Source organism: Chlorocebus sabaeus, chromosome 2, assembly GCF_047675955.1.
Source record: "Chlorocebus sabaeus isolate Y175 chromosome 2, mChlSab1.0.hap1, whole genome shotgun sequence".
NCBI lineage: Eukaryota > Metazoa > Chordata > Mammalia > Primates > Cercopithecidae > Chlorocebus > Chlorocebus sabaeus.
Genome location: NC_132905.1, coordinates 69,565,552 through 69,592,785, shown reverse-complemented (window position 1 = coordinate 69,592,785; position 27,234 = coordinate 69,565,552). Strand labels below are relative to the sequence as shown.

The 27,234-nt window shown below is 44.0% G+C and overlaps 2 protein-coding genes and 1 long non-coding RNA gene across 26 annotated transcripts in view; 1 reads left to right on the top strand and 2 right to left on the bottom strand.

Annotated features, from left to right (window-relative positions):
- Positions 1-1,206: 1,206 nt before the first annotated feature.
- CFAP298 (cilia and flagella associated protein 298) lies at positions 1,207-14,573 on the bottom strand. Its single transcript, XM_007964765.3, is given in 9 exon segments — positions 1,207-2,545; positions 2,842-2,937; positions 3,726-3,857; positions 4,693-4,851; positions 8,191-8,258; positions 10,479-10,646; positions 13,835-14,189; positions 14,191-14,453; positions 14,456-14,573. Coding segments are annotated over 9 exon segments (1,461 nt in total). The 5' UTR covers positions 14,565-14,573; the 3' UTR covers positions 1,207-2,434.
- On the top strand, positions 14,397-27,234 carry LOC119621441 (uncharacterized). The gene is made up of 2 exons (XR_005237991.2): positions 14,397-14,630; positions 26,986-27,234. It is a non-coding gene; the product is annotated as an uncharacterized lncRNA (long non-coding RNA).
- Positions 20,328-27,234, bottom strand: part of SYNJ1 (synaptojanin 1) — a 101,754-nt gene continuing 94,847 nt past the window's right edge. For 16 of the 24 annotated variants that reach the window (XM_007964788.3, XM_007964777.3, XM_007964793.3 and 13 more), the window contains one exon: positions 20,328-23,380. In XM_007964788.3, the coding sequence (XP_007962979.3) occupies positions 22,568-23,380 (813 nt within the window). In that variant the 3' untranslated portion in view covers positions 20,328-22,567. Of the gene's footprint in view, positions 23,381-26,447; positions 26,475-27,234 lie in introns of those variants that run through there. The other 8 variants (XM_007964918.3, XM_037990622.2, XM_037990617.2 and 5 more) reach the window with 4 other exon arrangements.

The window sequence follows — 27,234 nt, the reverse complement described above, 5'->3', positions numbered from 1 at the left end:
GAGATGACAATAGTTTCTGATTTGGCCGTTTTGTGGTATAAACGAACAAAATATGTAGGTAAAGTGCTTAGTACAACCGTGTGGAAAATAGTAAAGCCTCCATAAATGCCAGCTGCCATTACTGTTATGTCTAGCATTACTTCTCCTGGAAATCAGCCACCTCTTTTCTTGAGCCCTGTCTAGGGCCAGTGGGTTTTCAGAAATCTAGAGTGGCAACTCGATCTTGCAAGAATCAGTGAGAGGTGGGGGCAAGCAGCTCTCTCGTCACTTCTCCAGGGGGGTGGTTACTGAGGCTTTGGAAGGGAATTTAGCGAGCTCAGACCCCCTCAAGGCTACTGTGTTCCAAGTATGTGGCAGTTCCTTTCAAGCTTGATGGCACATTCTTTGCAGAGCAGTTGCCAAGGAACAAGGTAACTTGTGACAGAAATACTGCCTGATGCTGTCAGTTTGATGGTCGAAAGGGTTTTAGGTGGTGTCAAATTTTATTACTAGCATTCCTGGTCTCCATGAAAGAATCACATAAGAAGACAAGTTATGTCACAGGATAAAACTGCAGACCCAGATGGGCACTGTGCATACAACAGACACGTGGTTTCCTTTTGATATTGACCCAAGAGGGACTAGATTAAAAAAAGACGAAAATAACACCAGAGACCACAGACTTAAGCTGATCAGTGGTCTAACACTGGCAAGATCACTTTTGTTGATAAATTGATTTCTTGGGAAATCCCGGGAAAGTTCCTGGATGTGACCCATGGTCCTACCATCACTAGCTGTGACCTTGGATGAGTCAGCAAAGGGAACACACACAGCACAGTGACAGAGCGGGCACCAGGGACCACCTGCGACCCCCCCCACCCCATCACAGATGGTTTGCAAATAAACTACTCACGTACTTACTAGGATCTGCTGTACCCAAACACACCAAGCTCAGAGTTCTCACTTGGGTATTTAAGGAGTGTAGTGTCATGGGTGAGTGAGTGACTTTTTGGTTAGTAAGTTCTGCTGATTACATGAAGCAATGGGATAACTATGATGGCCAATAGAGTGTTCATACTGCAGGTTCAACAAGACTTTCTAATAATATTGAAGTTGTAGTTCCCTGAAAAGAGCTACTATGATTACATGGCTTGGTTAACTTTTTCTTACAAGTCTGAGCATGGATTTAACACACACAAACTATACAAAGACAGAATGGTCCTGAAATAAAATCACAGCATCTTATTGCATACACTACATCGTCCAAGGTCAAAACCCTTTCATAGAGACATTTAAAACTATAACCAAGTAAAAGAGAAAATAGATGCAAATTTGCTTTTACAAAATTTGAAAATCAACCAAAAGAGTAAGGCACAAGATGCAGTCAACTACAATGCACTTTAGAGAACAGAGCTTTGCTCTCAGGTCTGGGACCCATCCCCTGGGCAAGGCCGCCTGGCAGCAGGCAGGAACCAAACCCCTGCCACCTCCACTACCTCCCAGGGTTCCTCTTGGCAGGATGGTGGGGAGCACAGGCACCAAGGCAGGAAGGCCAAGGCAGGAAGACGCCACACGTCCTTTGCTTTCCCTCAGTGCAAGCACACCAAGTTCCCTGTAACCAGAAGAGGACCCTAGGCACCAAAAGTCAAGCATGAGGAAATGTCTGGGCCATTTCTGGTTGCCACAGGTGGTCTGGCAGGTGCCTTTCAGACGCTAAAGTGCCAGGGTTTGCAGGCTACTCGGATGGCTTACAGTGATGATGAGTTGGAGTCTTTAAACTCAATGGTGTCCTAGATACTTAGGATGATGGTGACCTTCTGATGAAGGAGACTTGAGAAGCTGAGAAACTCCAGGAGAATTTAAGTTTCAAGGTCAGATGAGTTTGCTACTCAACTTCCATCACGGTTGTAGCTTTCGCTCCCAGAATACAAGGCTAGAGAGGCATCAGCCAGGAGGTAAACTTCACCTTCAAGGCTGGGCGATGCCTGGCTACAGTTAGATCCCGCAGCAGGGTTACAGAAGTCTCTCCAGCAAGGCCGGGAGTTTGGCTTCCAACAGATCTACAAAGAGGGCCAGGAGAAAAAGTACGCTGAGGGCCTGGCGGCCTCTAGTGGTCACTGCCTGTCATCAGCTTTCCTCCAATAAACCAGGTGTCATGAGAATATAAAACAATCAGGAAGGAAGAAAAAAAAGTTTAGTATTTTATCAAAGAAAACCGTGACATACTAAATAGTCCTGAAACAGAAACGATTTACACATTTTCTTATGATTACGTATTTATTAAGTTCTAAAACCTTGAAGAACTGCTATTTTTAAAATTCACACTAAAAGAAAACTAAGAAAACTAGAAATGTTAACATCTTTTACAGAAGGTGGTAAGTAGCCTTTTTAAAATTATAATCGCCTAGGAGAAAGGTGAGCTAATCTCTTTGGAAGCGTCATCAGCTGGTGAACTTCATCTTGGTCTCCACTTTATGTCTTTTACTCCATGAAAATGTCTTTTCAAAGCAGTGTTATCCGCCCACGGTGAGTTTAAACAGGCGTCGTCATCATTTTCTTCCAATCTCTGGAAATAAGTATGTTTTACTCAGGCAGGCATTTCAGGAAGGTGTTTTGCACATAAAGAGACTGAAGAAAGAGTCTATGACTGACCTCCCCTCTCCCTGCCCACTAGGAGCGGGACCCTTCCATGTTTAGCCCCAGGAGACACCTGGCAGGACCCCGACAGCCCTGCAGAGAGAAGCTCTAGAAAGAGCCCTCCCCAGCATCCTGCAGAGCTCACCACTCCCCACCAGCCCCAGGTAAGGCACGCAGGCTCTGCTGGGCGCCAGCGCCGCAGAAAGCCCATCTGTTCCCCGCTACCTTGAGCTCCTCTTGCCTTCTGTGATAGAACAGCATCAGCTGCTTCTGCTCCTCGCTGCTAATAATAGGCTCTCGGGCTGGGGCTCCCTGTCCCCTCTGCAAAGAGGATGGCAGAGCAAATTGTGAATTAAGGTCCTTAGAGTGACAATCCTGAAGTTACAACAAATGTTTTACAATTGCCTTTGCCAACTACTAAAGATAAGCAGGTCCCCCACGTCTGATCACCCGAAGTGAAGCATCGAGGGAAGCCTTGGTCTTGAGCAGACTTGAGCCCTGGACTCTCACTGTGTGGAGACCAGAGGCTGCACGACGCCATCTCTGTCTTGGGCATTCCCAAGGCAGACACTGTAGGCAGGTCCAGTGGGAAAGGGAGGAGGCTCAGAGCCACAGACTCTGGATCTACATATGGTGGAGGGCCCCATTTCCCCGAAATCACAGCCTAGTGACGTAGGAGCACCCACAAAACCAAGGCGGCCCCTCAGGTTACAGCGCTACACGATGTCCTTCAAAGGTCTCGAAACTTTCCTCCTCCTCCTGTACATGGCATCAGCAGTTTGCAAAAGCCTGAAATCAGTGTCGGGCGAAATTTTACATTTCAAGGAAAATATTTGTTTACTTGCAGCCCTATTTTTAAGGTTGAAATTAACACAGTGTATTTCCTCTCCCCCACATATTAAAACAAACTCTAGGTATCACTAAACAATCCATATTTTCTTCCAGTTTTTGTTGGTGTGCAGGAAGAGGATATTTTTAGTTTAAACCCAAGCCAATAGGATTAAAATGTTTGTACCAGTAGTTTAAATCTTTCAGATTCACTGTACATTTTTATCAGTTTGAAGGGAAATAACAAAAAATACTGACATGTTAAAGCAAAAAGTACTTACTTGCTGAATCTTGGCAATAATTTTGGTTTTTTCATTTTTCCCCACGTAGTCTGAAAGCTTCTTTGTTCTTCTCAGCTCCTTGGCTGCCCACCACAGCTGCGCCTCTGATTCTTTAATGACGTTGAGCCCTGCCTGGGGCCAATCATAAGAACTAGCTTGACTGTGGGTTCCCACCCAGGGGGCAGAGCCCAGCTGAGCCCCTCCCAGCAGAGCGCAGAGAACAGATTTCTCCCGGTGCTCCCCATGGGAGGCCTGACTCCCCCACCTTACTCTAAGTCCTTGCTGACTTTAGTACCTTCCCTGTTAAGTTTCCACTCATACCCTGACGCAGTTAACCTCCTCCTCTGGACAACAGGGAGATCTTATCTCATTTGCACCTTGATCCATATAGTTCATCTTAGACAGATCTGTAGGCCACTGCCAGGGAAGGGCACTGGCATCGTGCTGGGTGTTTAAATCGAGGTATAATGGGGCTGCCTGTTTACTTCTGCATATTCCATTTACTTAAGATGGCTTAGACAAAGAATATTGTCCAATAGGATAAGAACTGAGAAAACCCAAGGAAAATGGAACATGAGGGTCAGAAAATAACATGAAGCAACAGGTAAGACTAGAAACACAAATTTCCATGCAAAGGGACGGATGCATTCGGGTAGAAATAGGAAGAAGTTAGGTAGCTGGCTTCCTAGCGGCCAAAGACAGTGGAAATGTTTTCAGTCACTCCTGACGGGTGGCCTCACAAACTGCATCCACTGCCTCCCTGTGTGTGGGGCCAAACCCCTGACTCGTGAGTACCCACTCTCAGGGGCCGCTCCTGAATTCGGAACTCTGCTCTGATGCCGGGCCCAGCAAACCTGACAGCTGTGTAGGGAACAAAACACTACATCCAGAAGAGGGGCGTCAAATCTGAAGGGCTTTGGGGGGCCGTGAACTCACCCTCCAGAGTGCCCACCCAAGAACTACATACCTGCGTTCCCGACAAATCTTCCTTATTTTCAAACTCCATGCGGATGGGATCATACGGTGGCAACCCCATGGGGTAAACAATCATCACTGCGCCTCGAAGCTGATCCAAGGCATCTTTCACCATCTCCATCGTAACACAGACACCGGCTTCCACTTGTTTCTGCAAGCAGAAAGGCATCGTTATCTACAGTGTGGCTAACCAATTCAGTAAATTCGATCAAGATCTTGTACAAGACCCTTGCCAGATACTGCCAGAGCAACAAAAAGAAACCAAACTCTCCTTGCTCCCAGAGTGACTGCCATCTATTTCAGGGGCTGAGCCAAGCACACCGCGGCCTGTATTATAAAGCAGACAGTGAGCAGCACTGAGCACGGAGTACAGTGAAGTGCGAAGCATGCTCCACCGAGAAACAGCCCAGTGCTGGCAGCACAGATGGGGGCAAGGATCGGGAGATACACGGCAGAGGCAGCAGGCACCACAGGTGGGCCTTGAAACGCAGACGGGCTGAAAAGGTAGAGATGGCAGCAGGTGCTTCAGGACAAGCTGAAACAAAGAAAAGCAGGGGCCAGCCTCCCCGGCACAGGGCAGGAAGGAGAGGAGAAGGTGAGGCCAGCTCTAGTTGGATCAGCTGGAGTTTGTTTTCGAACGGCCACAAAAGCCAGGCTGAAGAGTTCACGTTTCCTCCGTTAGACCACGGGAAGCGACTGCCTTTTCTGGGAAGGAGTGGTAATGTTGGGAGATTTATCTTGTAACTGGTATAGAACAGACCCAGTTGGCCAGGTGTGGTGGTTCACACCTTACATAATCCCAGCACTTTGGGAGGCCAAGGTGGGCGAATCATCTGAGGTCAGCAGTTCAAGACCAGCCCGGCCAACATGGCAAAACCCTGTCTCTATTAAAAACACAAAAATGAGCTGGGCGTGGTGGCAGGTGCCTGTAGTTCGAGCTACTCAGGAAGCTGAGGCAGGGGAATCGCTTGAACCCGGGAGGCAGAGGTTGGAGTAGGCTGAAACTGTGCCACTGCACTCCAGCTTGGGCAACAGAGTAAGACTCTGCATCAAAAAAAAGAACAGGCCTAGTTGGAGGGAGACCAGGTAGCAGGCACTGAAGAGCACAGAGGAAGGTGCGATGAAATAACAAATACATCTGGTCTTTGCTACTCAGTTCCAGGCACAGAGCTCCAAAACTAGTGGAATTTCCTGAGGGACAGGAGTGTCTTGTTATTTACAACAAGCCCCTCCTCACCACACCTGAGCTTGTGCTAACACAGTAACCTGTAATCAGCGCTTGGTTTCAAGGAAGGGGCTGGCCATGCCAGGGAGACCAAGGACATGATTAGAGGGTTGGAGCTTTCAGCCTCACCCCCGTCCTCCACCTCCGGGGGCTAGAGGTTGGGATCAAACACGTGGCCAGTGGTTTAAGCAATCATGCCTACTGAGCAGAAACTCCACAAAAATCCCGGACATCATGGCTCAGTGAAGCTTCCTGATTGGTGCAGACGCTGATGTGCCGGGTGATGCATATCAATGGGGGCGTGGTGGGAAGCTCCAAATTTGTAGTCAAGCTGGACACACGTATGGGTGGCCTGGGGACCTCACGCACAGCTGGTGTCTGAAATAAGAGGAGTCTTGTTGGTGATCTTGCCCTTTGACCTGTGGGGTCTGATGCTAACTATCTGCCTTTGACCAGTGGGGTCTGTGCTGTCTCTGAGTAGTTAGTGTCAGAATGAAATGGAATTGACTGGCAGGACCCCCTGTGGGCACCAGAATGCAACAGCCTACAGGAGAGCCTTAAAGAAAGCCAGAGCTGTGGAAGTGAAAGGAAGAGGTGGATTTAAGAGGCATCATGGGACCAGACGGTACAGGACCCCACTTCAAACCTAGAGGTGACAGAAGGGAGAAGTGTTGAAGATGACACTGAGGATTTGGCCTATAAAACCAAGACACTGAGGTTCTGTTACTGGAGACAGAGAAGCTCATAGGAGGTGCTGATTCTCAGGGACAGAACACAGAGGGAGAGGAGGAAGCAAGGAGCTCATTTCTAGAAAACTGGACTTCAGAGTGCTGACCGGGTGTTCAGATAGCACGGTCCCGCAACCAGCTGGAAATTCAGGTTGCAAGTGAAGCAAGATGTCAGGGGGAAAGGATGGAAGCTTCAGAGTTATCTGCAGAGGGTGGAATTTGCATTTGGCAGAGTAGATAAGATGCCAACGGAGGAAGGCGGCCAAGGATAAAAAGTACTTTCAGAAGTACACAGGCAAAGGGGAGAAGTGAGGCGACCGAAAGAGGAGTTCCACAGCAAAGCGTGGGGAGATGGGTGCAGAACAATGGCCAGACCACCGTCTTCCTGCCAAGGCCTGAGATGTGCTCACATGCCTAGGTGCCATCATCACGCAAACACTGGACTCAACCAAGGCCTCTCCTGTAGAGCTTCTTAAAGCCGTTACTATATTAACAGGCACAGAGCTTCAGGGCAGCCTTTGCTGAGGCTCTTCAAAGATTAGTCAAAAGCTTGATGAGTTTGATAAATATTGGTTTAAAAATAACAGTTCTGCTGAGCAAATCAGGAGAAGCAGAAGAAAAAGTGGTTATCAATCGAGAGACTTGCAGTTGAGGGTGGTAGCAACTAATATCACCAACACACAAATACAAGCAACACATACAGACACCACTTCTTTCAATAGCCTTAAATTCTTTTCCTCCAGATACACATTATCTGTGTATCAATGGTATAAATTTACGCTCCTCCCTCTATAAAATAGCCTTTGTATACATGCTAAAGACAATTACAAACAACCAATTTATATCAAATACATATTAAGTCAATCAAGTGTCTGGAGAGCTACTCTATGGCCACAATATTCAAATCTCCCCTACTTAGCTTTGTTAAGTTCTTCAAAAAGGTAAAAGAAACGAAATCAACATTTGTATTATACATATTTGTATTATACATGAACCTACATTTACACAAGTCAACAAAATTTATGTCTGCCTGTAGGAACGGGGAGGACTCTGGGCAACTGTCAGGATTATGAAAGGAAAAGCTATGGCCTACCCCAAATTGCTTGTTTCCTTTGCCTCCAGAAGGCTGAAAGAGAAGGCTGGCAGAGAGGCAACTCTGGAAGCCAGAGTTGGAGTTTTTTCTCAAAAGACAAGTTTCAGGCCAGGCGCGTGGCTCACCCCTGTAATCCCAACACTTTGGGAGGCCGAGGCGGGCAGCTCACCTGAGGTCAGGAGTTCGAGACCAGACTGACCAACATGGAGAAACCCCATCTCTACTGAAAATACAAAATTAGCTGGGCGTGGTGGCATGTGCCTGTAACCCCAGCTACTCGGGAGGCTGAGGCAGGAGAATTGCTTGAATCCAGGAGGTGGAGGTTGCGGTGAGCTGAGATCGCATGATTGCACTCCAGCCTGGGAAACAAAAGCGAAACTGCATCTCCCCCTCACCCCCCCTCAAAAAAAGACAAGTTTTAGAGCATCATTTTAAAAAGCCAACCTTAGATATTATTGCTTTGGCTTCTTCTATAGTCTTCTTTAACACTTGCTTCATTTTCTCATTTGGAGCTATATAAAAAAAAAAAGGAGAGAGGGAGAGAGAGCTGTCAAATACAAAGCCTCTTTAAAACTCTTCTGAAATATCTCAGTCCCTTCTGTCTGAGCCAGGGGTAAGTGGACTGAGACAGAGTGCGAGTGTGGACTTTAGGGAAGAGAGGCAAGAAACCTGGTCGCCGGAAGTTAGGTGAAGATCTCTTCCCAACACAGACACCTGGAGTGTGCTTTATGCAAAGTGGCAAAGGCTACAAAAAACAGAAACCCATGTTGTTGGGTAAACAGGGCCGGCAAACTTTTTCTGGAAAGGGCCAGAGAGTAAATATTTGAGGCTTTGCAGGCTGCACAGTCTTGTTGGGTGGGATTACTCAGCTCTGCCACGTAGCACAAGAGCAGACAATACCACGGAGCTTGTAGTGAGCGGAGATCGCGCCACTGCACTCCAGCCTGAGAGACAGAGCAAGACTCCATCTCCAAAAAAAATAAAAAAAAAAAAAAATAATAAATAAGTAAATAAATGGGGTGGCTGCATCTCCATACAATTTTATTTACAATAGGCAACTGCCTGAATTTGGCCTGTAGCCCATAATTTGGTGACCCCTAGATTAGGAAAAAATAATAACTTGAAAGCTTAGAAGCAAAAAAAAAAAAAAAAAAAGAAGATGGAATGCCCAAACCTAGGGAAAATGGGGCAAGTTGAAACCATATATTCCTAATAAATAACAGTATTAACTAGACATTGAAAATATTAAAAATTTAAGATTGTATTAGAATAGAAGTGGTTAGGTCAGGCATGGTGGCTGATGCCTATAATCCCAGCACTTTGGGAGGCCGAGGCAGGTGGATCACCTGAGGTCAGGAGTTCGAGACCAGCCTGGGCAACATGCTGAAACCCTGTCTCTACAAAAAATACAAAAATTAGCTAGGCGTGGTAGCAGGCACCTATAATCCCAGCTACTCTGGAGGCTGACAGAGGAGAATCACTGGAACCCGGGAGGCAAAGGTTGCAGTGAGCCAAGATCACGCCACTGCACTCTAGCCTGGGTGATAGAGACTCTGTCTCAAAAAAAAAAAAAAACAAGTGGTTAATTTAAGAACATATTACATATTGGTTTAATGATGAATAATGAACTGTTAAGTGGTTCTCATATTTTTTTTCTTCATCTTACCACATCTTCTTAAGTCAGAAAGATGTGGAAGAAAACCATTTTTCAGGTTAACATTCAAAGGAAATAATACTAGGAATTCTTACTATCCCTGATATTTTAAAAAAATATATTTTTGAACTGGTAAGGCCTTGCAGGAACACTGTTCTTTTACTCCTAACAGTGTTTTAGGGCTGATCAATTACAGTGTTTTAAATGGAGTGTTTAATGCAGGTTAAAAAGAATAAGCTATCAAAAATGATTATCATCAATTCCACATGATCAGCCCAACACTGAAAGGAGAAGAATTTCTTCAGTGTTTTGCCATGTACGGAAGTGCTCTGCCCCAGAGAGAGGCATGTCCTTGATCAGGGAAGTCCATGTGCTGACATGCTTTCCCTTTCCTCTCTCACACAGTCCAGCTCGAAAGATTCCCCCAACATCTGTGAACAGTAACAAAACACAACTCTGAATACATTTCAGTGAGTATCTGCCAACAATTATTAGGTGGAACCACATGAAATTGCCAATACTCAACCATTTTTGACCTACAGAAGGGAAAGGGTCATTTCATCTCGTTCATCGAATATATTTAAAAGCAGGCTGCAACTTATTAAGAGCTAGACAAAAACTTCCTTTATCTACCTAATTCATCCTAGATTAGAGTTTTACCACAGGAGCTACAGAGTACAGTATTTTCTAAGTCTGTAGAGAAATGATGAGGTCAATTTTTGAACATAAAGAACTGCTTTCTTACGCCTATAATCCCAGCACTTTGGGATGCCGAGGTGGGCAGATCACCTAAGGTCAGGAGTTCGAGACCAGCCTGGTCAACATGGCAAAACCCTGTCTCTACTAAAAATACAAAAATTAGCCAGGTGTGGTGGCGCATGCCTGTAGTCCTGGCTACTCAGGAGGCTGAGGCAGGAGAATCGCTTGAACCTGGAAGATGGAGGTGGCAGTGAGCTGAGATTGTGCCACTGCACTCCAGCCTGGGCAATAGAGCAAGACTCCGTCTCAAAAAAAAAAGGAACTGTTTTTATACTTATGCCTAGATAAGCATGCACATAGAAGAGAAATCCTCACTTACCTTGCCCATTCCTTCGTCCAATATCATCCTTTTTAAATACTGCACCTCCGCTAGGTACACATTTTTCACCCCATTCATCCTTCAATTTCAATTCTTCAATCTGATCATCAGTCAGTCCTTGCATATTAGGAGGGAGAAATATGCCATGTTCAGCTAATTCTTCCATTTCTTAAAAATAAGCAAAAGACAGTATCACAATCACAACACCTCATACCATTGGAACGTAAGCTACAAAGGGCCAGGGGCTTGCCCAACTGGCTCACTATTTTGTGGAACAAACATTTATATGCCACTTGCTAAGTGCCAGGCCTGGCCTGGACCCTTGACAAAGAGTCATTGATCCACCCTCAGCCAACAGCATAGAGAGCTCAGAAGCTCGCCCCATGTCCCAGGCAGTCGGCCTGTAGATTGAGTGGCCAATCATTTGTGCTATGTTGTGCTTCCTAGAACTCTGGAGGGGCAAAATTACTATTCATTGAACACCTGAATATATATTCACATGGGTCTTACAGTTTTCCAAGTGCACTCACATGGACTATCTCATTTAATTTAACCTTGTACATTCCCCCCACCCTCCTTAATTTATGGTTGTATCATGTCAGGCTAGCTCAGATGACACAGCTGCAGCTGATATCTTTTTTCTTGAGACAGAATCTCACTGTGTCACCCTGGCTGGAGTGCAGTGGCACAATCTCAGGTTCACTGAAACCTCCAGCTCCCAGGTTCAAGCGATTCTCCTGCCTCAGCCTCCTGAGTAGTTGCGATTACAGGTGTCTGCCACCATGCCCAGCTAATTTTTGTATTTTAATAGAGACACGGTTTAGCCATGTTGCCCAAGCTGGTCTCCAACTCCTGACCTCAAGTGATCCACCCACCTCGGCCTCCCAAAGTGCTGGGATGACAGGCGTGAGCCAATGCGCCTGGTCTGAGACCTTCTATAAAACTTCATGTCAATGCTTCATAAATAATTTATACAAATCAGTGGGGAGGATTTAAAGCAGCTTACACCCCTCAGAGGTAGCAGAGATGGGACAAGGGACTTGGTTTTCTAGTATCATGTTCACTATTCAAATACATGGCTATTTTCCCTAATCCTTATATATTCACCCCAAAACCAGTCTGCATTTTAAACTTGCAAAATTGCCTTCCTTTCTCTCTCTCTCTCCTTCCTTCCTGTGGAGGCACCTGGATCTCAGTGTTCCCATAACATTGTATGAGGACGTCACCTGACCTGAAATAATACAGTATTACGAATAAATGGTGTCATTGAATGGGATGTTTACTGTCTCCCTCTCCACCACAGTCTAAGCTACTTGTTTCTTAAAAGTAAGGGAAGGTTAGATAACATCTATCACAGTCATCATGATGCCACCTCATACCCCATTGGAATGTTAGCTTCCAGGGGTCAGGGGCCTTGCCCATCTGGCTTTCTATTTTATGGAACATTTATATGCCACTTGCTATGTGCCAGACCTGGCCTGGACCCTTGACACAGGGGCACGGTACTGGTCTTATTCATCCTTGTCTTTCTTTTCTTTGAGACAGGGTCTCCCTCTGTCACCCAGGCAGGAGTGCAGTGGAGCGATCTCAGCTCACTGCAGCATTGCCTCCCCGGTTCAAGTGATTCTCGTGCCTCAGTCTCCCAAGTAGCTGGGACAACAGGCATGTGTCACCACGCCCAGTTCAGTTTTGTATTTTTAGTAGGGACTGAGTTTCACTATGTTCTAGGCTGGTCTAGAACTCCTAGGCTTCAAGGGATCCACCTGCCTCTGCCTCTCAAAGTGTCAGGATTACCCGTGTGACCACCGCACCTGGCGCCATCCTTGTCTTCTGAAGGCTGAGCACTGGTGCAGAATAAATACATGAATTTTAAGTTCACTAATGTGACTCTCAGCATTCAGCACATTTCCAATTTACAATGTTATAGAAAGAGAAGACAAATTCCTTTTCTCCTCAAATGCTTTAACTTAAAAATAACATTTAATATTGTGTTTGTGTTGGAAGCTCAATTAATACACTACACATAAGTTTCATGAAAAGAACCATAACCCTCAGGAATTTCTCCAAGGTGCAAAAATTACATGTTCATGCAATTTAATCAATACATTTCATAATAAATCACATATTCATGCAATTTAATAAATCACATAAATGAATATACTATTTATTGCAAATAGTTACGTTTCTATTTTCTATGTATACATGATGATAGTTATATAAACACTTAGTAATATCCTACACCACATTCAGAAAGTATCATCCCGTCAAGTTCAAAAGCTATGCTGTCTAATGCGGCAGGTACTCACTCACTTGGCGATTTAAATTTATTTAAATTAATTAAAATCAGCCGGGCGCAGTGGCTCACACCTGTAATCCCAGCACTTTGGGAGGCCGAGGCAGAAGGATCACCTGAGGTCAGGAGTTCGAGACCAGCTTGGCCAACATGATGAAACCCCGCCTCCACTAAAGATACAAATAGTAGCTGGGCGTGGTGGCATGGGCCTGTAATTCCAGATATTTGGGAAGCTGAGGCAGGAGAATCCCTTGAACCCGGGAGGCGAAGGTTGCAGTGAGATGAGATCGCGCCACTGCACTCCAGCCTGGGCGACAGAGAGACCCTGTCTCTCACACACACACACACACACACCACACTATATATATAATTAATTAATTAAAATGAAAATGTAAAATTCGGTTGCCTGGCCGCACTAGCCACATTCCAAATGCTCTGCCACACGTGGCCGGCGGCTGCCCAAAGGACAGCACAGATGGGGGCTCTTCCACCGCCGGGAGATTCTGCGGAACAGCGGTGCCCTGGAACCTGCGCGGGGAAGGGAGACGGCGCCGCCAAGCGAGCAACAGGCCGTTTCCAGGGCGGGGAAAGATCACCAAGGCTTCCTCAACTGTAAGGAGCCGCCCCAAAGCCAGGTGGCTCGCTGCTTTACATCGGGCGACTAAAAATAGTAATTTCAGCTTTTAAAAGCCCACCCAGTTCTCATCTCACCCCTCACACGTGATTAATTGCACTAAGTCGGCTGTTCAGCCAGGTCTTTCGGCTCCCTCCTCCCTCCCCAGCCCATTTCCACTTATTCGCAGCACCCCAGGATTCGCACCCCAGGATTCGCAACATCCCGGGCACCTGGGCCCACCTCCCAGCCCGGGATGCCAGACAGGCTGGACTTTCTCCGGTTCCTTTCTCATCTCCGGTTAACCCCAGTGTCCCGTTTCAACCCCGGCTGCTGCAAATCTCTTCAATAATCTTCACAAACCTGACCCCTCGGCCCACCCTACCCCTCTTTCTCCATCCCACGCCTGTCTCTCGATCTGTCCCGGCTGGGCCCGCCCGCGAGCCGCACCTGAGCAGAGGCGCTGCACCTTGAGCCGCCCATTATAGACCCGGGCCACCTGCACCGTGAGCTCCTCTAGCTCGGTGCTCCCAGGCGCCTGCAGCAGGAACTGGCTCTCGTCGCCCCGCTTCACGTGCAGCAGAACCATGGCGGGCCCGCCGAGGCACTGAGGCGGTGAGAAGGCCCGGGCTGCGTGGCCCGCGAATCCGGCCGGTCGAGGGTCGCCGGATCGCCAGCAGCGACGACGCACTAACAACCGCTTAGGGGCCCGAACCCCACGCTCCGGAGGCGGCAGTGAGCGAGGGAAACGGCACTCGTTCCCGGAAGTGGATGTTGCCAGCAGCAACAGTGAAACAGAGTCAAAAGAGCCCCCAGCTCCAGCTCAGAACCCGAGTGGCGGAGGCTGGGGTGCACTGAGGCCCAGCAATCTACGCCCACATGTAGCTGCCGCCGGAGAAACCACCCACACAGCCTGAGAGGGCAGCTGATTCTGGCCCCACCGACGGAAGGAGATTCGCAGAAACCCCTCCCGGAAGTGACTGTTGTCGTGGCAACTTCCCAAACACAGACCAAGCCGCTGAAATGGAGGGTAGACCTCCCAATAGACTGGTCTGGGGCCCGAGATTCCACTGAGGGAGATACGTGGGCTGAGATGGGAGTTACTAGATGGGGAATGGGAGGAACGGCAGGCAACATACGCGCCGAGTTCCGCAACTGCCGCCCCACAACCACTCCACATGCCAGCGTCCCTTCCGCCGCTTTCAGTCTCCACTTCCGGCAACGCCTCCATGCTGCTTCCTGCCTGGTAAAGTTTGGCTGCAGCGAGCTAGAACTGGGTCGCTCTGTTTGCTGCTGTTTGCGCGCGTTTGCTTTTCAGGACGGAGGGGCCAGGGCGAGTGTCCGCACTTCTTCGTTCAGGCTGATTTGGATGGCGTTGCTAGGGTAGCTCCAGCGATTCCTGCCACAGCGACCCTTCCCGAAATATCCAGCGGACTCTTGCAGAAGTCGATCGGCGTCAGTCGCTGTTTCTTCCGGGCGCCGCAGATCCACAGTCACTGCTCCCATGGAGCTTATATTTTAGTGTGACAAAGAGAAAACAAAAATAAATGGCAGGCCGGGCGCTGTGGCTCACGCGTGTAATCCCAACACTTTGGGAGGTCGGGAGTTCGAAACCAGCCTGGCCAACATGGTGAAACCCCGTCTCTACTAAAAATACAAAAATTAGCCAAACGTAGTGGCACGTGCCTGTAATTCCAGCTACTAGGGAGCCTGAGGTGGGAGAATCGCTTGAACCCGGGAGGCGGAGGTTGCAGTGAGCCTAGATCGCGCCACTCCATCCTCTGCGACAGAGTGAGACTGTGTTTCAAAAATAATAAATAAACGGACGATGCAAATTCAAATACAGGTCTAAAAAAACTAAACAGGTTGATGGACTTCTTAGGTTGGATGGTCAAGGAATGCCTTAAGAGATGCGTAACATTTGCAGAGTCCTTAGTAACAAGGCGTCTAGGCGAGATAGTGCAAGGCGTCTACCCGTTGTCTCGTGGTTCTTGGAGGGGAGCAGTGCTGAGTACATATCGATTTGACTATTACAAGCGCCCGCTACTTCCTGTTCCTTAAACTATGGAACTTTGGTCTTCTTGGTTGAAACTGGGGAGTGTGTGTTGGGGAGGGGGCGTGTTGGGGGAAAGGGTATGACTGAAGGCCTGGAAATGCCCAAAGCTAATCTGGGCTTGATAGGAAGACTGATAACTGATAGTGGATAGAAGGGGGAAGGAGCCTTGGGAGAGGGGAAGGTGTGTTATTATTTCTAGTACTGTTGAGACAGGGATCACCCAAACCCGAGAACAGGCAGTACTGGTCTGATTGGCAAATGCCTATCTCGCCAGAAGGAGAAATGGGCTACTATGTTTTCTTAGCTCCTGACTGCGGGCCATAAGGTCATACCCTCTCTTGAATCCAATTCCGTACTCATCAGCTTCTTAAAATTTTACAGTATAGCCTTCCAGATAGAGAGCTACATGTCCACAAACTTACGTATTTTACAGGGTCTCCATATAATTGTTAATAATATTGAGAAATGTAGAAAATCGTTGCGTAAGAACCCGTGTTTTGACCATCCAGTTTTGTTTAAATATGTAGCTTAGTAATCATCTAGTGATTATTAAAATCACCACAGATCAAGCCTGTGCAGTATCTTTAAATTTGTCAGCCCTGGTATTTGTGGTCCTCATAATTTTATTATAACTGCATTCTGTTCAGCATTTTCTTTTCTTTTCTTTTCTTTTTTTTTTTTTGAGACAGAGTCTCACTCTTGTCGCCCAGGCTCATTGCAACCCCTGCTTCCTGAGTTCAAGCAATTCTCCTGCCTCAACTTCCTGAGTAGCTGGGATTACAGGCGCCCGCCACCAGGCCCAGCTAATTTTTGTATTTTTAGTAGAGACGGGGTTTCGCCATGTTGGCCAGGCTGGTCTCCGCCCACTTCAGCCTCCTGAAGTGCTGGGATTATAGGCATGAGCCACCACCCGGCCCTGTTCAGCATTTTCTTAAGGTCCTTTTCTTGTCATACAGGTCTTGTCTTAAATATCTGTGGTTAGCTCTTTCTTGGTGTGGTTTCAGCAGTCATAAATCATGCAAAGCCTGTTTTCTTGCCCTCAGGCACCCAAATGAGTTCTGAATCTGAGGACCAAGATGACACCTGGTGTGGTCTTGTGAGTTTTCACTAGTTTTCTCTTTGTATTTGAGGTGCTGTTGCCTTTCTAGGATGAAGAGCATCTTATGACCATTTGTATCTGTTCAGCAGTCCATCAGTGATTAACATCTTGATCTGGATAATTTATGAGTCTTTCATGATGGCTGCTGGATATCAGGCAGCCAGAAAGGAAAAGAGCAAATTTTGCTCTATTGACTGCCTTTTTTTTTTTTTTAGGTCCTAACACACTACAAATACAGTTAAGGCCTCTCTCTAATCCCATTCTCTTCTTCCCCTTCTCCAGAGGTAAACTGCTATTCTGAATTTGGTGCTTATCATTTCCATTGCATGTTTTTAATACCATTAACATGTGTATGTACCCCTAAAAATATATCCTCTTGTGTATTTTAAATTTTATTTATTTATTTATTGAGACGGAGTCTTGCACTGTTGCCCAGTCTGGAGTGCAGTGGTGCAGTCTCGGCTCACTGCAACCTCCGCCTCCCAGATTCAAACAATTCTCCTTGCCTCAGCCTCCCAAGTGGCTGGGTAATTACAGGCGCCTGCCACCACGCCCAGCTAATTTTTTTGTATTTTTAGTAGAGACGGGGTTTCACTATGTTGGCCAGGCTGGTCTCAAACTCCTGACCTCGTGATCCGCCTCCCTTGGCCTCCCAAAGTACTAGGATTACAGGCGTGAGCCACTGCAGCTGACCTTGTAAATTTTATATAAATGATATCATACTATTTTGTATCTTGCTTTATGGCTACACTGTGAGGTTTTCTCATATGTTCTTTTCACTCACTTATTTTCCACTCCACTCCCCAGTTGAGATTTATTTCTGGATTTCACCATTACGAACAATGCCTCTCATGTTCCACAGATCCTAGTTTCTCTAGAAGTCGGATTTCTTGTTGATAGGGTACATGAATTTTACCTAATATTGTTAAATTGTTTTCTTGAGCTGATGTGCCAGTTTACTCTTTCACCAACCATGTAAGAGTTCCCCTCTCTCCGTATAGTATAATTGGTAATCCTTGATATGGTCAGACATTTTTTTAACATTAATAAACTGGTGTTTTGATTTATACATCAGTTTCTTGTGAGTTTGCTTATTACATGCCTATCACCCTTGCTATAGTTTCTGGCCCTGCAGAGCTCAGAATCTGGCTGTGGGTCATGTAAAAAGAATGAAAACTAAGCTACAGACTGGAGAAGTATCTGCAAACCACATATCCAATGAAAGATTAGTAGAATCTAGAATATGTAAATAATCTTCTAAACTCAACTGTAAAAACAAAATCCATTTAGAAGATGGGCAAAATACTACAGACACTTCACTAAATATAAGATGGCAAATAAGCACTTGAAAAGATCTTCAGGCTGGGCGCAGTAGCTCACACCTGTAATCCCAACACTTTGGGAGGCCGAACTGGGCAGATTACGTGAGGTCAAGAGTTTGAGACCAGCCTAGCCAAAATGGTGAAACCCATCTCTACTAAAAACACAAAAAATTAGCTGGGCATGGTGGCAGGCGCCTATAATCCCTGCTACTTGGGAGACTGAGGCAGGAGAATCATCAGAACCCGGGAGACGGAGGTTGCACTGAACCAAGATTGTGCCACTGTACTCCAGCCTGGTTGACAGAGCAAGACTCCATCTCAAAAAACAAAAACAAAAGATTTTTATCATTAGCTGTTAGGGAAATGCAAATTAAAACCACAAGGAAACATCCACTACTATAATAGCTAAAATAAAAAAATAACGACAACACCAAATGAGGAAAAGGATGGGGAGAAGCTGGATTACTCATGCATTGCTGATGGGAATATGAAAGGGTAGGCACTCTGGAAAAGATTCAGTTTTTAAAGAACGGAAGCATGCCATTACCATATAACCAAGCAATTGCACTCCTGGGTGTTTATCCCAGAGACATGGAAACTTCTCTTCACAGCAGCTGTATTTGTAATAGCCACCACACTGGAAACAACCCAGGTGTCCTTCAGTGGATGAATGGTTAAAGGATGGTACATCCATACCATGGAATACTATTCAGCAATAAAAAGGAACAGACAGTACGTGCAACCTAGATGAATCTCCAGAGAATTATGCCGAGTGAAGAAAGCCAACCCCAAAAGGTTACATACCACAAGTAAATTTACATAACATTCTTGAAGTGAGAAAATTATACATGCAGAGATCAGATTAGTGGTTGCCAGAAGTTAAGGGCAGGGGAAAAGAAGATGGGATGAAAGGGCAGTGGGAAAAGGGCAACATGAGGGCTCCTTATGGTGATGGAAATGCTCTGTGTCGTTCATGTCTTGGTCATGCTCTGGTACTGTAGTTTTGCAAGATGTTACCCGTGGGGGCAAGTGGGTAAAGGGGTACATGGGGTCTCTGTATTATTTCTTATAACTCCATATTAACCTATAAGTATCTTAAAATGTTTTTTTAAGGCAATAATTCTGTAACTTCTTAATCAAAGGTTAATGAATATTAAGAATTAAGGTAAGAATTTCAAATATCAACCAGATAGGTCTGAAAAAAGGCAACACTAGCCTTGGCCTTTTTTTTTTTTTTTTTAATGAGATAGGGTCTTGGTCCGACGCCCAGGCTGGAGTGTGGTTGTGTGATCATAGCTCACTCACTGCAGCCTCGATCTCCTGGGCTCAAGTGATGCCCCACCTCAACCTTCTAAGTAGCTGGGACTACAGGGATGCACCACCATGTCCACTAATTTTTTTGATTTTTACCAGATATAAAGTCTATGTTGTCCAGGCTGGTCTTAAACTCCTAGGCTCAAGCAATCCTCCTGCCTTAGCCTCCCAATATGCTGGGAGTACAGGAATGAGCCATTGCACCTTGCCTAGCCTTGGCCTCTTTCTTTTTTTGAGGCAGTCTCCCTCTGTCCCCCAGGATGAAGAGCAGTGGTGTGATCTTGGCTCACTGCAACCTCCGCCTGCCAAATTCAAGCTATTCTCCTGCTTCAGCCTCCTGAGTAGCTGGGATTACAGATCCCTGCCACCACACCCAGTTAATTTTTGTATTTTTAGTATAGACAGGGTTTCACCATGTTGGTTAGGCTGGTCTCGAACTCCTGACCTCATGATCCACCCATCTTGGCCTCCCAAAGTGCTGGGATTACAGGCATGAGCCACCACACCCGGCGCTGGCCTTTTACTTTGGGTCTTTTTAGACAGTCCCTTTTTCTGTCTGGTTGTGTCCCAATTCCTTTTTGCCCCCTAGTTGTTCCTTCTGCTTTGGGTAAGAAAAATAATTCATATTTCATGTATTATTTTCAAGTCAGCATGATTTTGAGTTAGGGCCTCTCTTATGGAGTAAGTGCATGGACCTTCTTCCCCCGGCCCCCCCCCCCCCCCCCCCCGAAAGAGTTTCGCTCTTGTCGCCCAGGCTGGAGTGCAATGGCACGATCTTGGCTCACTGCAACCTCTGCCTCCCAGGTTGTAGCCATTCTCCTGCCTCAGCCTCCCCAGTAGCTGGGATTACAGGCCTGCGCCACCACACCTGGCTAATTTTTTTTTGTATTTTTAGTAGAGACAGGGTTTCACCATATTGGCCAGGCTGGGCATGGACTTTTTAATAATGATTAGTAATCTCAGAAAATCTTTCTTCTTACTTTTAGAGGAAGCACTATCTGGAGAAATGAAAATAAGGTCTTGAATTAAAATACCTGATTCGGCAATAAGGGTTAAGCTTATTTAGTTTGAACGTCACTAAACTTGTGTATGTAAAGTGCAAGGACAATGGCTGAGAAAAATTCTTCCCTTTCGAACAAAGAAGTCAGCATGGTAAAGACAGATATATTTATTTCATATGACAGCACGTTTCACAGGATATGTACAGAATGTCTGTGTACCACTGACTTTAATACTGTACTTCTATAAAGTTTATCATTATAAATATTGTATGCCACATAAGCAATAAAATTCTTACATATAAACAGCAATCTAATATAGAGAACACAGAGTTCACAAAGAGATCTTAGTGTCTAACTTCTGCTCTGCTTTTAACAGAACTAGTAAATATTTAATAATACACAGAATAATGGCTAGTTATTTGCAGCATACCTTTAACTTTCATAACTTTGTGCATTTTCAGCAACTTGCCAAGTGTAATTTTCCTGATAAAGGCTGGGCTGCTGATATGTATATTTTAGACAGTAGTTTATATCCAATAGGAAACATTGCTCACAGAACTGCAATTTGCACTAGTGAAGTTTACCTAACAATGAATTATTTTGCTAATGGAGAGCAAATACCATATACACTAGTCACATGGATGTTAAAGCCACAATTTCAACAAGTTAATTCACATTTTGAAGCATACTGCTTATAGTAATACTGCTGTTTAAAAGACACTACTGCTGAAATGATTAGAACCTCCAAAAAGCACAATATAAAACTCACAAGAGTTATTTCTAACAGCAAATCCTGGCTGTTAACAGAGAAGATTACTTCTATAAATATAGTATTTTGATAACATTTGAGCATTTAGAAAAATGCTTTTTTTTCCTAATAGATTTGCTTTATGTCTAAGTGCAGTGCAGTTTGCTGTGCTTTTAACATTTTACATATTCGTAGCCATGAACGCTATTTTTTGATATCCCTCAATGTACATCTTTAAAGGTTAAGTGTGGACATAGGAATTTAGGTGGACATATACAACTCTTTATATAAAAGGAACGCTAATGTAAGTCTTAATGGGTAAAGATGATTGTAATGGAAACTGACAAAGAAACAACTATTGCTCAAGGAGTTTTCTGATTGGTTTACTTAATGATATCAAAATACTACATTCTGTAAAAATTCTGTGTACTTCTTCATAAAATTAATAAAAGCGGGATCAGTTGCATATTGGCAGTGCAGGAGACAAAATCCACAGCTAATTTGAGGTATAGCCTCTAAAAACTTAAAGCAGCATCATAGATGTGTTATGTAGCCTCGTAAGAGGGGGGAGAACACAGTGGATATATCCCCAATTCAAAGTACTCAGGGGACGGCTGCTTTCCCTGCTAAAAGCAAAGTTCCAGAGCAAAAGCAGCAAAAAGAAAATATGGGAGGGATATAGGCAACGTACATTCAAATGTACGCAGAGAAGATAGTACGGTTAGTTCTAATATTTCTCCTTGAACTTGGTGGTATGTGCCTTCCCTGCATATAAGGCCATAGTGCTTTTTTGGGAGCACTAGAATATCTATCCACTTGACAGCGACCACAAAATAGGCTGTTTCCAGCGGCAAGAACCTCCTCCTGGAGAAAAGCATATGAAGGCGCTGGAGTAAAAAGTAACAAGGTTGTGTGTATTTGAAGGTGTTGGGTGTGGAATGGTAGAAAATTCTGATTCTGTGGTGAGATTATTCTAGTTTTGAAAACAAAATTAATGAAAGGTCCAAATTACATTGCAGCCATCTTTTTGGTAATGTGATATTGAGAAAGGGACTCTGTTGGAACTTTTAGGTATAATTTGGTCTGAGTTATATCCTAGAAATTAAACTATGAATTGTGAAAATATATAAATGTATATGGAAGTATATGTGTTTGTATGTATTATATATGTACACATACTTATACTTTTTTCCTTTAAAGCAATGCCTTTCAAAACTCTGTTCACTGTAACCTTGGCAGCTCTTTGGTAAATACTCATAGATACCAATTGTTAACAAGTATGAGGGGGCTGGTGGAAATGTCAGCTGAAAGTTGGGTGGGCTTTTTTGAGATTCTTCAGAAGCCTGACTGAAAAGTTTCTGAATAAGGACTGTTTTCTAAAGCAGTTTTAAGCACTTTTTATGGCTACTACTGTCTCCTATTCATCCAAAGAGAAATACATCAAAACTCCAGTTAACAATGAGAAGGGTTTTTCCTTATTTCCAATATACACATATTCCAACTCTGTACACATCAAATAGTGGTGTTTTGTGAAGATATCAGTGCACTTACAATGACTTATTGCACATAATGAAATACAAATGCCCAATTCTCTTGGCTCTACCTGCCAAAAGCAAATACCCACTGTCTTCTGTTGCGTGGCGTTATCTTTCTGTAAAGTCCAGTGTGGGCGAAGCCTTAGAGGCCAAGGTTGTGAAAGGATCTACTGGAGGGCTGGTGCCAGGCAGGAGCAGAGGGACAGGAGGTGGAGGAGGTCTTCTTGATGGCAACACACAGAAAGAGACATTTGTACCTTTATTCCAGTCATCATTCAATATCAGGTTGGAGCTGGAAAATGAACTTGGCTGATTACCCAGTAAATCTGAACAAGCTGACTTTGACTTCCCTTTCACACCAAATTCCTCTTCTTCCTCAAAGGTTACCCATCCTTTTGGGTTGCTAATTTTTAATGTAGACTGCCCCTGTAGATCAAAACTTTCCTTAAAGCCATCAAGTGAAGATGAAGCCTTGCTTTCGTTATGACTGAGAGGCTGCAGAGAAGGGAAAGGATTGATAGTAACGGGCTCTTCTTTGGAGAACCATGAAGTTGCCTCTGATTCTTGAGACTCGGCTTTAAATGGGTTTCCAGGAGCAGCAGTCCTGTCACTGAAAGGATTTGTCCTGGTCAAGCTGGTAATAAATGGGTTTGGAGAACTTCGCAAATTTTCCTGGGACTGACTCCGAGCTGGAATTGGAGGCATTGTTGGCATGCAACTTACAGAACTCAAAGTATTAACATTACTTTGCGTTACAGAAGGCAACTGAATCAACCTCTTTGGGTCTGGGGTTGGAACAGGTGACGTTTGAACAGATAGCTGAGCCTTTGATACAGCAAGCAGATTAAATGGCAGATCTTCAAATGGGTCAATCTTTAACGGTGATTCTCGTTTGACACCAGAGATTCCATTTGTTTTTACCTGCAAAAGAAAGGGAGCACTAAAAAATCAGTTTATATTTACTTTTAATACCCCCCATTCTTCCTGTCTCAATTATTCTTCCCTTTTTAGGGGCAAGCATATAAATTTAGAAACTAAAAAGTAGCTTTGTGTAGTTTGTTACTCTGGTGGTTTAAATAAGATGAAACAGCTACAATCTTTAAAAACTTCTTTCTAAATAAATCCTTTCTAATAAAATCAATTTTTTAAATCTCTCAAAATCAGCTTATTTCATTGATGCAAGTTTTGAAATGGTAAGAAGGAGAATTGTATAGAATTAACAAATTTGTTCATGCCCAGTTCTATCACATTTCAGTATGAACTTAAGAAATCCATACTTATAACTTATGGTGAACCTATATAAATAAATTTCCAACACCCATCTATGATGATGATGTGGTTTCATTGTTCTTTTAAGTATGTTTTCATTTAAAATTAATGTTACTATGAAAATTCAATTTTATAGGTAAAATAAATTCTATTAGCATATTTTATTCATAAGATGAAGACTCCATCTTTCCCTCTCCCTCTTCTAGTTGGAAAAATAAATTTTGAGAGTTCTTTGCTTTTTTTTTTTTTTGGAGACTGAATCTTGTGTTGTCACCCAGGCTGGAGTGCAATGGCACGATTTTGGTTCACTGCAACTTCCACCTCCCAGGTTCAAGTTATTCTTGTGCCTCAGCCTCTGAGTAGCTGGCACTACAGCCATGTGCCACCATGTCCAGCTAATTTTTTGTATTTTAGTAGAGATGGGGTCTCACCATGTTGCCCAGGCTGGTCTCAAATTCCTGAGCGCAGACAATCTGCCTGCCTCAGCCTCCCAAAGTGTTAGGGTTACAGGCGTGAGCCACCACGCCCGGCACAGCTGACTTTTAATGCAAGCTCTCCTTTGTTGAATAAGCTGAGTAATGTGAGGCTGAGTGCGGTGGTTCACGCCTGATTAATCCCTGCACTTTGTGAGGCTGCGGCGGGTGGATCACCTGAGGTCAGGAATTCCAGACCAGGCTGGCCAACATGATGAAACCCCGTCTCTACTAAAAATACAAAAACTTAGCTGGGCATGGTGGTGCATGCCTACAATCCCAGCTACTCAGAAGGCTGAGGCAGGAGAATCGGAGAATCGCTTGAATCGGGGAGGCAGAGGTTGCAGTGAGCTGAGATCGCGCCACTGCACTCCAGTTTGGGCAAGAGCAAAAACTCCGTCTCAAAAAACAAAAACCAAAAACTGAGTAATGTGGCAACTTTCCGTAAAAAAATTGACCCTCCTGTCTTGTAAAAATGTTCCAAAACAGATACACTATTAGTAACCAAATGCAACCATTGCTTAAAACCAGACGAAAAAAAGTCCCATTTTCTATTTGGTTTATGAAATCTACAACCACAATGAAGATGTGCCTAGAGTGGAGCCTGGTCTCTTCTATGTGACAGAGTTGTCTGTGAACTGTCATCAGTAGGAAGAGTGCTTGGAATTCCTTCACTCTTGCCCTAAATCCCTTGGTCCCTACTCCATAAAGAAGCTGGTTGGAGTGGAGCACAGCCAAGGGACTGAGCAAAGCCAACTGATCAGATGAAGGAAAAGAACTACGATTCTGGCCTCATGGGCAAATTAGCTTATCAGGCATTCATTATTAATTTTGAAAAAAATGTATATAATTCTTAAAACTAGAGTAGATGACTTGGACACTTATACTAACTTAAGAAAACTTCAGGGTTAGAGAGGACGGAACAAAACAAAAAATTCAGTTCAAGACTGGCAATGTAATAAAATGAGCACTGCCCAACAGGAATTTGGATAGTTGTTAAAGCAAAATAACTATACTTTCATGAAATATATTGGAAAAAAACAGCAGCAGTCTCAATAAAATGTAACTGCATATTATGAAACAGTTACTGCTTAAGAATAAGGAAGGATGTTCACTTGTAAGAGGAAATGGTGTGGATGACTTAAGTGAATAACTTTCAAGTATCTGTTTTATTCAACTATCCTAGAATATGCTTTATAATTGGTTGAAAAAGTATACGTTTCTTCAAACTTAGTGTGATAAATTTGTACAAAATTAAAGAGAAAACATGTCGCAGACTTTAAACTGTATTCTAAATGTCTTAGGTAAGTAGATCTATATGTGGAAATGTACTTACAAGGAAATTTATATAGCTATTATAAAATTAACTCTATATTACCAAAAATCTCTGGACTATTTATAGTTAATATAAAATGGAAATATTTGAGTCTGAGACAAAATTCTCCTATGGCAGATAGAACCGTCCGCACAGACATTAGAGGAGAGGAGAATTTTGTGCTCTGCCAGCTTAGAATAGAAGTCACCTGCTGCATAAGTGCTGCACATTTGAATATCTTTATTTTCATTATAGGAAAATTTTTATTTCAAAATATGTTAATTTGATAGAATCAGGATCATTTTTCCCAGACTTGAAATTACAATGACAACCACATCACTATTCATCACATTAGAATTAATTTCTAATCTAAGCAGGATTTGTGATGACAATATTAAAACTGGTGCTATTTTTACAGAGAAAGGTGTTGGAAGGCCCTTTAAATAATCCTGTTATACTGCTAACTTTCGTCTTTCTAAACCATCAATTCTTCCTTACCAATAACAATCTTGCTACTAAAACTATTTGAAAAAATATTTCCCCCAAATATTTTTTCCTAAAAAACATACTGAATTTTGTGTTTATGTAATTACATAAATGCCATTGTTAAAACCAAGAACCAATCTGCTTTTGCCAAAAAGGCCTTCATATACCTAAATCTTACTTTCTTGAAGTTATACTTTTTAGTTTTGTTAATTTTCATTTAAAAATGAAGCAAAAAGTGGTAAAGCATTAGCAAGAACAACAACATGATTCCTAAAATCCAAAATACTAAGAAGAAGAAAAAGCAGGTTTTATGGTATGATAGAATTTATTAATGGAGACAGGTGGTTTTAAAAATGGGTGAAACTTTAGATGTATGAAGAAGAGATTCATACATCTAATGTGTTGAGACGGATGAAAACACATGTAAGATTGATAAATTGTCAGGTACCTGTTACCCTGATGGTTGCTCCTGCTTTGAGAAAGGAAACAGACATCAAAGGAAAGAGTTAGGAGGATAATCCGAGATCAACCAGCAACCCTAACAATTCAGTCAACAAAATACTTTCTAAGTTACATACAGAATCCAAAAGCAGCAATATTTGCAGGTTGTAACATAAATTCAAAAGACAATTCCAATTCCTTTTGTAATTTTGTTGAATTAGGGTCCAGACTTTAGTTTTGTCTGAGGTTGATTTACTAACCAGTTCAGTTTTGTTATTCCAAAAATAATACTCCAATTGATTTCAGAGTTCTACAATATTTTAAGCAACCTGTTATGGACTGAGTATTTGTGTGCTCTCCCCTCCCAAATGTGTATGTTGGTTCCATAAGCCCCAGTGTGATTGTATTTGGAGGTGGGGCCATTGGGAGGTAATTAGAGTTAGATGAGGTCATGAAGGTGGGACCCCACGATGGGATTAGTGTCCTTATGAGAAGAGACACCAGACAGCTTGTGCAAGTGTGTGTGCCTGCTCTCATTCCAGGCACCACATGCAATGAGACGGCGTGAACACACAGTGAGAAGGTGGCTGTCAGCACGCCATAAAGAGCGACCTCACCAGAACTCAACCATGCTGGCACCCTGATCTCGGACTTCCAGCCTCCAAAACTGTGAGAAAATAAATTTCTGTTGTGTAAGTCACCCAGTCTATGGCATTTCTTATGTCAACCCAAGCAGACTAAGACACAGCCTTAGGATAGCCTAGGGGTGTCATTATTAGAGAAAATGGCAA